Below are 9,197 nucleotides of genomic sequence, written 5' to 3'. Positions count from 1 at the left end.
TTGCGGGTACTATTTAATGAAGCTGCCAGTTGAGGACACTCTAATGTATTTGTCCTCTTGCTCAGTTGTGCACCGGTGCCTCCCACTCCTCTTTCTATTCTGGTTAGAGCCAGTTTGCACTGTTCTGTGAAGGGAGTAGTACACAGCGTTGTACAAGATCTTCAATTTCTTGGCAATTTCTCGCATGGAATAGCCTTCATTTCTCAGAACAAGAATAGACTGATGAGTTTCAGAAGAAAGTTCTTTGTTTCTGGCCATTTTGATTCTGTAATCTAACCCACAATTGCTGATGCTCCAGATACTCAACTAGTCTCAAGAAGGCCAGTTGTATTGCTTCTTTAATCAGCACAACAGTTTTCAGCTGTGCTAACATAATTGCAAAAGGGTTTTCTAAAGATCAATTAGCCTTTTAAAATGATCAACTTGGATTAGCAAACACAACGTGCCATTGGAACACAGGACTGATGGTTGCTGATAATGGGCCTACAGCTACAATAGCCATTTACAACATTAACAATGTCTACACTGTATTTCTGTTCAATTTGATGTTATTTTAATGGACCAAAAAATTGATTTTCTTTCGAAAACAAGGACATTTCTAAGTGACCCCAAACTTTTGAACGGTAGTGTATTTCCATATTTTCTTCATGCGAATGACGGGGATTTAGGCATTCTCTGGGAGCAACGTTATATCCTTCGCGTCCGACTCATTAAAGAAAATATCTTCATCCAGTTCGAGGTGAGTAATCGCTGTTCTGATATCCAGAAACTCTTTTCGGCCATAGGGAGACGGTAGCAACAACATTGTGTACAAAATAAGATACAAACAATGTGAAACACCACACAAAATAGCAGAATTGGTTAGTAGCCCGTAAAACGGCAGGTTGGAAATCGCAAATTCAACAATGAGTGGTTTGGAAGGAATCAGTGGCTGACTGCAAGCTTTGCAAAGCAATCCCTAGCCTGCTATCCAGTGGAGAGGGTGTGTGGTCCAAGTCTGGGTTTAAGGGTCTCTTTTCCAAGTTTAAAAGGATAAACATTCACTCGCAACACACCATGGGCCAAAAAAGGTTGAATACATTGGCCATGCTGTTAATCCAGCATGACTTCTGCCGCGTTCAAAACCTCTGGAAACTCGAAACTGGAAATCTCAGACTTCAGTGAGTTCAAGACAACTGGGAACTCAGAAATAAACAAGTTTAGACTGGGAAAATAAGTTTCTAACAGTGATCTAACTCGGAATCCAAGTCGGGAACTCGGGCCTCTTTCTAGAGCTACGACCAGAAGATCACTAACGTCATGATTTAACCTTGTTTTTTAAAATGAGGCTGAATGAACTGTTTCGCTGCCAGACTAGGCTCCGCTGATAGCCAGGTGTAGCAGTGGTAAGGATTCACTCCATGGTGCTGAAAAGAAAGCTTTATGTAGGCCCTAACAGTTTGTGGGCACCGGTTGGCACTTTGCTGGCATGCATCTAAAAAAAATCTTTGAGTTTGCCCCACCAAGATTTACATGCTAAAATCGCAACTGCATAGCCGGCACTGCTATCATCCTCTTTTACCACTTCACCAAATATTTTCCAAACATTATCTTTCTGTCCCTCCCATCTCTTTATTTTCAAGTCTCCTTTCGCAGCTTTTGTCTTATTGAATTAAACTTTGAACATGTCCTTTTTGCCTTCTTGTATTGACGTTAACTTTTTCTGCCCGTTCCAAAAAGCATTATTTGGCGATTGGCTGTGTAGGCTATTTGGCACACGTACAATTAAACCCTAAAGTTTAGGCTTATGCACTAATACCAGATAGCCTAAAATAATGAAAGAAAAACTTAAATGTAGCCTAATATAAATTGCACAATAATTAAACATTTATGGATTTTTTAAAGGTATTGTCTCTTTATTCAACCCGGCCGCAACACACCCGCCCTTAAAGCCACACAATATTTAGTGACCCTAAACCCGTCCGCCCCGCAATGCGTGAAGAGATTGAAAATACAAGTGACACAACCAACTGGCGCCTCAGTCGGGTAAACCTAAGTGTATGGATACCCTATCTCCACCTCCACCTCCTATCTCCACCTTCACCTAGTCGGCTCGGGGATTAGAACCAGCGACCAGCGACCTTTCGGTTACTGGCACAACGCCCCCCCCCCACACACACACACAGCGGAGTCGCTCACCACCTTCCGGAGACATTTGAAACCCCACCTCTTTAAGGAATACCTGGGATAGGATAAAGTAATCCTTCTACCCCCCCCCCCCCCCCCCCTACCGGGGGGGGGGGGGGGGGGGGGGGGGGGGGGGTAGAAGGATTACTTTATCCTATCCCAGGTATTCCTTAAAGAGGTGGGGTTTCAAATGTCTCCGGAAGGTGGTGAGCGACTCCGCTGTGTGTGTGTGTGGGGGGGGGGCGTTGTGCCAGTAACCGAAAGGTCGCTGGTCGCTGGTTCTAATCCCCGAGCCGACTAGGTGAAAAATTTGTCGATGTGCCCTTGAGCAAGGCACTTAACCCTAATTGCTCTGGATAAGAGCGTCTGCTAAATGACTAAAAATGTAAACTGTATATAATGTCTGACTTATAAATTAATGATATATACCCATTGATTCTGAAGAACATAACTTATATATGATGCCCCATGAGCTTAGTTCAACTGTCGTACCCCATCAGAACCCAACATATAAGCTTGTTTTACTTCAATGTTTGTAAATGTAAATAAACATCATTTAAAAAAATACAATTATGATATCATGGATGGTGAGTTATTGCATCCATAGCTCAGTCTATGAAGTTGAGTGGTTACATTTCTCCAAAACTGAGGCAGGTTGTAAGCTTTGTTAATGTTTCAATTAAGAATTCTAGCTTTGACCTTTATTTAGGTAGGGAGCCCATAAAACGGCATATGGAGTAGACATTTCGTTACTGACTTTATTCCAATCCACTCTAGTATGAACAGAGTACCAATGTGTTCCTTCTGTTGTGTCTGCAGGGTGATGAGAAGAATGACAACTGGATCTTTTCCCTGGCTGTCCTGCTCAGCAGTACTCTGGTGTACAACAGCCTGGGAACCATCGACAACAATGCCCTGGAGAAACTACAGTATCCTTCAGCAGGCCTATAAAGAAATATAGATTGATGTAGTCTAATTTGGTTCGAGGAACTCTATCGTACTCTTTGAACCAGACACCAGTTTACTGTGTAGTGTTGTATGTCTAGGTTCATTTCCTCCTCAACATCCGAACCGACCTCAAAAAGCGCTAATTGCTCAGCACTATACTGTATGTTAGTATATCTGGTTTCATTTAGTCCTCAACACCACCCTTTACAGCTATGTGACAGAACTGACAGAGCACATCAAGGTGAAGTCCAACCAGCGAGACGGGGAGGAATCTTCAGAGTACCTGCGTTACTTTCCTTCCTTTGTGTGGACAGTCAGAGATTTCACCCTGACCCTGGAGGTTGATGGAATACCCATCACAGCCAATGAGTACCTGGAGAACGCTCTTAAACTGAAAACAGGTGAAGGGAACACAGCTAGCGCAGCTAACTTAATCTCTTACTCAAAACCATGGTTAGATTGAATTTACCAAGGTTGACAATGCCTTTATAAAAGACACGTTTGATATAAATAAATATTAAATGCATTTCTTCCACAAAAAATGTGATGGTTAATCATATTTTATTTGTTGATTGATGTACTTTTCCTTTAATTTACAAAGGTCATAGTAAGAAAGATCAGACATACAACCTGCCTCGTAGCTGCCTGCGGAACTATTTCTCTCCTCGCTGGTGCTTTGTGTTTGAGAGGCCAGCCAGCAGAGACAAAATGAGACGTATGGAGGAGCTGACCGATGCTGACCTGGAGCCCTCCTTTGTAAAGCAAGCCAAGGAGTTCTGTGACCATGTCTTCAAGGAGGCCAAGACCAAGACCCTGAAACAGGGCCTGAAAGTTACTGGCAGACGTGAGTATTAAAACACTGATATTGAGGATGGAAAGCACTTATGAAAGTAGGTAATGATTTTTAATAATCAAATCCAATTTTTTATTTGTCACACGCGGCAAATACAACAGGTGTAGACCTTACAGTGAAATTCTTACAAGCCCTTAACCAACAATGCAGTTTTAAGAAAAATAAGTGTTAAGTAAAAAATAAGAGCAGCAGTAAAATAAAATAACAGTAGGGAGGCTATACATTTACATTTACATTTTAGTCATTTAGCAGACGCTCTTATCCAGAGCGACTTACAGTTAATTAGTGCCTACATTATGTTTTTCATACTGGCCCCCCGTGGGAATCTAACCCACAACCCTGGTGTTGCAAACGCCATGCTCTACCAACTGAGCTACATCAGGGGGTACCGGTACAGTCAATGTGCGGGGGCACAGGTTAGTTGAGGTAATTGAGGTAATATGTACATGTGAGTAGAGTTAAATTGACTATGCATAGATATTAAACAGAGAGTAGCAGCAGCGTGAAAGGGGGTGGGGTGGGGGGACAATGCAAATAGTCCGGGTAGCCGTGATTAGCTGTTCAGGAGTCTTATGGCTTGGAGGTAGAAGCTGTTAAGAAGCCTTTTGGACCTAGACTTGGCGCTCCGGGACCGCTTGCCGTGCGGTAGCAGAGAGAACAGTCTATGACTAGGGTGTCTGGAGTCTTTGACAATTTTTAGGGCCTTCCTCTGACACCACCTGGTATAGAGGTCCTGGATGGCAGGAAGCTTGACCCCAGTGATGTACTGGGCTGTACGCACTACCCTCTGTAGTGCCTTGCGGTCGGAGGCCGAGCAGTTGCCGTACCAAGCAGTGATGCAACCAGTCAGGATGCTCTCAATGGTGCAGCTGTATAACTTTTTGAGGATCTGAGGACCCATGCCAAATCTTTTCAGTCTCCTGAGGGGGAATAGGCTTTGTCGTGCCCTCTTCACGGCTGTCTTGGTGTGTTTGGACCATGATAGTTTGTTGGTGATGTGGACACGAAGCAACTTGAAGCTCTCAACCTGTTCCACAACCTCTCCCTCAACGTGCTCAGTCCTCTTTTTTTTCTTCCTGTAGTCCACAATCATCTCCTTTGTCTTGATCATGTTGAGGGAGAGGTTGTTATATTGGCACCACACAGCCAGGATAACAACTACACTAATATAACTACACTACTGCTGCTAGTATAACCATTTCCTCTATTTTTACTACTACTACTACTACTACTACTACCACCATGACCAGTACAACTACCAACACCATTAGTACTTAAATTACTACTAATTCTAATACTTACATTACATCTATACAAGGACCACTACAGCACTACCACCATTAGTACCACAACTACCAGATATGCTGATTCCCTGCCCTCTCCTGCAGTGCTGGGGAACCTGGCAGAGACTTATGTGTCTGCCATCCGGAGTGGGCAGATCCCCTGCCTGGACAACGCTGTGTTGGCGCTGGCCCAGATTGAGAACTCCAGTGCCATCGAGAGGGCCAGGGCCCACTACCAGAGAGGCATGGCTGGCTGGGTGGCCTACCCCACAGAGACCCAAGAGGAGCTGTCTGAAGTGCATGCTGTCATGGAGAAGGAGGCTGTGGTCATATTCATCAACAGCTCCTTTAAAGACGAGGACCAGAAGTACCAGTTGGAGCTCATGGTATGGGAGTGTAGATTCTATATTCAATGAGTCAATTCAATTCAATGAGTCAAGTCAATTCAGTGATGCATGTATTTAACAAGAGGAGGATAATTTGTCATTTGGGTGAGCTATCCCTTCATGCTACACTTACATGTACATTTTAGTCATTCAGCAGACGCACTTATCCAGAGCGACTTACAGAAGCAATTAGGGTTAAGTGCCTTGCTCAAGGGCACATCGACAGATTTCTCACCGTTTATTACCTCAACTGAACCAAGACATTCTGGTTTGTTCTGGTACATTCTGAACCAGCCTTATCCTTTCTGTAGAAAGTGCTTCAGGAGGAGTACGAGAAGATCTGTGAGAGGAACTACAAGGAGTCCCAGAAGGCATGCAAGTCCAAAATTGAATGGATCTTTGCCCCTCTGGAGGAGCAAATAAGGGATGGCTCCTACATGACCTCTGGAGGATACAAAAAGTACTGCAATGATCTGAAACTGGCCACCAGCGAATACAGATCTGAGGGAGGCAGGGGAGTGAAGGTATGTTGGGGAGGTGATGCTTCAGCTATTTTAGGACAGTATGCAATTATCATGTTTTGTGGATGCTGTTCAAAGGAGGTATGAATGCACTGATGTGATGTTGAAAGTTAAACATTATGTGTGGTGGTTCCAGGCTGAAGAGGTACTGAAGGAGTACTTGGAAAGGAAGGCCAGCATTGGTCAGGCCATCCTGTCAGCAGACCAGTCCCTCAGTGAAGCTGAGCAGAGAGCAGAAGGTGATATACAGTCACCATGAAAATGCACACCATGACCTGGCAACAACATTCTAATGACCACCAAATGGAGGCTTACCTCTCGCTCTCTTTGATATTTCTCTCTCTCTCTCTCACACACATACTCTGTCTATCTTTCTCTGCAGCGGAGAAAGCGAAAACGGAAGCATCTGAATGGGAGAATCGCGCCATGGAAGAGCAGCTGGAAGTCCAGGAGAAGTTGAGAGTGGACCAGCAGAGGACATATGAGGAGAATGTGAACCAGCTGATGGAGAGGATGAAGAGAGACAGTAGAAATGCCATAGCAGAGCACGATAGAGTTCTGCAGGCCAGACTCAGGGTAGGAATAAAAAAAACACAAACATTGAAAAGTACACTTTAAAACTACAGTAACTGTAGGGGTAAGATTAAATGTGTATATTTGTTTTGTTTTAGTGACACTGTCTGTGATGTGTAATAACAAACCTTGTAATTTCAGGAGCAGAACGACCTTCTCCAGCAAGGCTTTGATGACCGAGCACACCAAATGCAAAGAGAGATAGATGCCCTTAAGGGTGCGAAGGCAGAAGAGGAACATAAAACCCCCTCATTTATGAGAACAGCTCTGGATACTGTTGGGACTGTAGCTACCTTGTTCCTTCCAGGAATAATTCCCAAAGTAGGAGGAATGGCTGTGAAATGGTTGTCACAGTGGTTCTGATGTTGGTGCTCGAGGAGGATGATGAGCTGTTATTCTTATAGACATGTGGATTGACTGAATTGGTATTTATTGATAGTTGATTCATTGATTTAGGTTAAGCACTCAGTCAAGGTTTTTCATTTTCATAAATAATTTGCATGCCTAATCATGACGAAGTAAAGCTTTTAGAAAGCACGCTTAAAAATGGTTTTGCACAGGCTCAGTTTCATATATCATTGGTGTTGTGTGATGATGTTTTCATCTGATTGTCAAACAAATCACTTCAAAATGTAGGCTACCTGCGCATTTCACTCCACCATGATAATGTATTTCGCTGATACTCCGTACTGGACCATATAGTCTACTGGCTACTTTCACTCCTAATTTAGATGAGTTTCTGCTTAAAATCTTTGACATTTGGTAGGCCATATTATAATTTCTGAGATTTGGTAGGCCATTTGTTTGTGAACTATAGTTAGATACGTGCAGCTTCTGGTCTGTCATACCTTTTTGCCCCAGAATACCAAATAAAGTAGTGCTCACCAGAATAATGTCTTAATCGATAGAATGAATGCATTATGAATGTATTTAACACCGGTATAGTTGTCTGTTTTGTTTAGGGACCGGGGAGAAAACGCAATAACTCCAAAACAGTGGAAAGATTGGTCCTGTGCAAAATGTCCAAATGTCATCAGTTTGAGAAAATGATAAAACATGTTTCCGATAAGACTTTACTTCGTCTTCGATTGCATATTTAATGTATTTGAAATGCTGTCTGGTTGCGTAAGTGTCATAACAGCGCATTCACATTTTCTCAAGAGATGCTGATAGAAATATTTCTCCACATCCTGTTCCCAAGACAAAATGTACATTTGTATTATTATACTGCAAGAAATGGATAATTCTGCATGAGTTAATATTATATTACGCTACATGAGCGGTTATAGGCCTGCAGTCAGTGTCCATATTTCAGTTAGTATTTCATTTATCCCAAATGAATTTAAATGAGAAATATTATTTTTATTCATGGGCACAGGGATACTTGGGAGCTGGATATCAAAGGTGCATGTAAACAGCTTATCCCGAATAAGACCATAAGCGAGATATGAGCTAGTATCCGGAATACTGTGCCTATGTAAACATGTGCGGTGCCTATATTATCTATTGAGTGCCTTTGTTATTGCACCAGACGTGCTAGGTTTTAGTACGTTGGGATGTTTGTAATTACCCTTGGCTTTATTTTTGTACCTGTGAGGGAACATTTTGTTGTCTGAAGAGATAGCATTGAATTGTACTCAGCATCTCCCTCACTCAATCTTGGTTCGTGAAGGTGACTGTGACCTCCTCCTCAGACCAATTGACAGTATGCCCAGAACATTGTTCTGGGATCCAAAAGGAGTATCTCAGTTTCAAGGTCTCAGCTTGGAGAGAAGACTTCTCGTCAGTCACATGCAGGAACCAACGTTGATAATGAATAATGTAAATCATGCTTATATGACTTGTGTGGCAGTATATAAGGACTGAGAGGGAATGCCCTTTTCAGAGTTTTTATCAAGCTTGATTTTAGTTTGAACCTCTCCAACCGTGATAATAAAAATGGATTAATTGAGTATGAGTCCTTAGTGGTGAATTTCCACGACAATTTACCCATTTAAAAACACTCTTCTGTTCACAGTTTGACTTAATTGACATCATTATTGAACTGAATAAATGAACTGAAGAAAGTACTTTGTTCATTTAAAATCAGCTAAACCCCATAAAATGAGTCCACACACAAAAATAGTTGACATGTATCTTTATGTACCTCCAAAATATTCTGCGGTTCAAAATGGTTGTAATCACACTATAGCCAGTTGTACCTTTTGAACATGGGCCCTTGTTAAACCCTGATGAAGACCTTTGTTGAAATGCGGTAAACTGTATACACTGCTGAATCTGAGTAAAACATGATTTCTTCGTCCAACAACCTAAACCAGGTGCCTAGAGCACATTCTAAAATGGAAGGTCCAATGTCAAATAACATTTCTGAGGTAAACTCTTGCTCAACATTACGCTGTGGTCTGAGTGCCAGTATGTGCTCTATTGGTACTGACATGTACAGTGCCTTCAGAAAGGATTCATACCC

At 42.5% G+C, this 9,197-nt stretch overlaps 1 protein-coding gene across 1 annotated transcript; it reads left to right on the top strand.

The window, feature by feature from the left end:
• Nucleotides 1-2,738: 2,738 nt before the first annotated feature.
• Nucleotides 2,739-8,681, top strand: LOC311128839 (guanylate-binding protein 2-like; the record flags this gene model as incomplete). Its single annotated transcript, XM_084161063.1, has 9 exons — nt 2,739-2,753; nt 2,986-3,095; nt 3,325-3,515; nt 3,716-3,958; nt 5,356-5,636; nt 5,948-6,160; nt 6,294-6,396; nt 6,540-6,733; nt 6,872-8,681. The coding sequence occupies 9 exons, from the start codon at nt 2,739-2,741 to the stop codon at nt 7,091-7,093; spliced, it is 1,572 nt and encodes a 523-aa protein (XP_084017189.1). The 3' UTR covers nt 7,094-8,681.
• Nucleotides 8,682-9,197: the final 516 nt, after the last annotated feature.

This window comes from Coregonus lavaretus, assembly GCF_964263955.1.
Source record: "Coregonus lavaretus genome assembly, chromosome: 5".
In the NCBI taxonomy this organism is placed as follows: domain Eukaryota; kingdom Metazoa; phylum Chordata; class Actinopteri; order Salmoniformes; family Salmonidae; genus Coregonus; species Coregonus lavaretus.
Note: the sequence above shows the minus strand (reverse complement) of the source record. Positions and strands in the feature narration are given on the sequence as shown.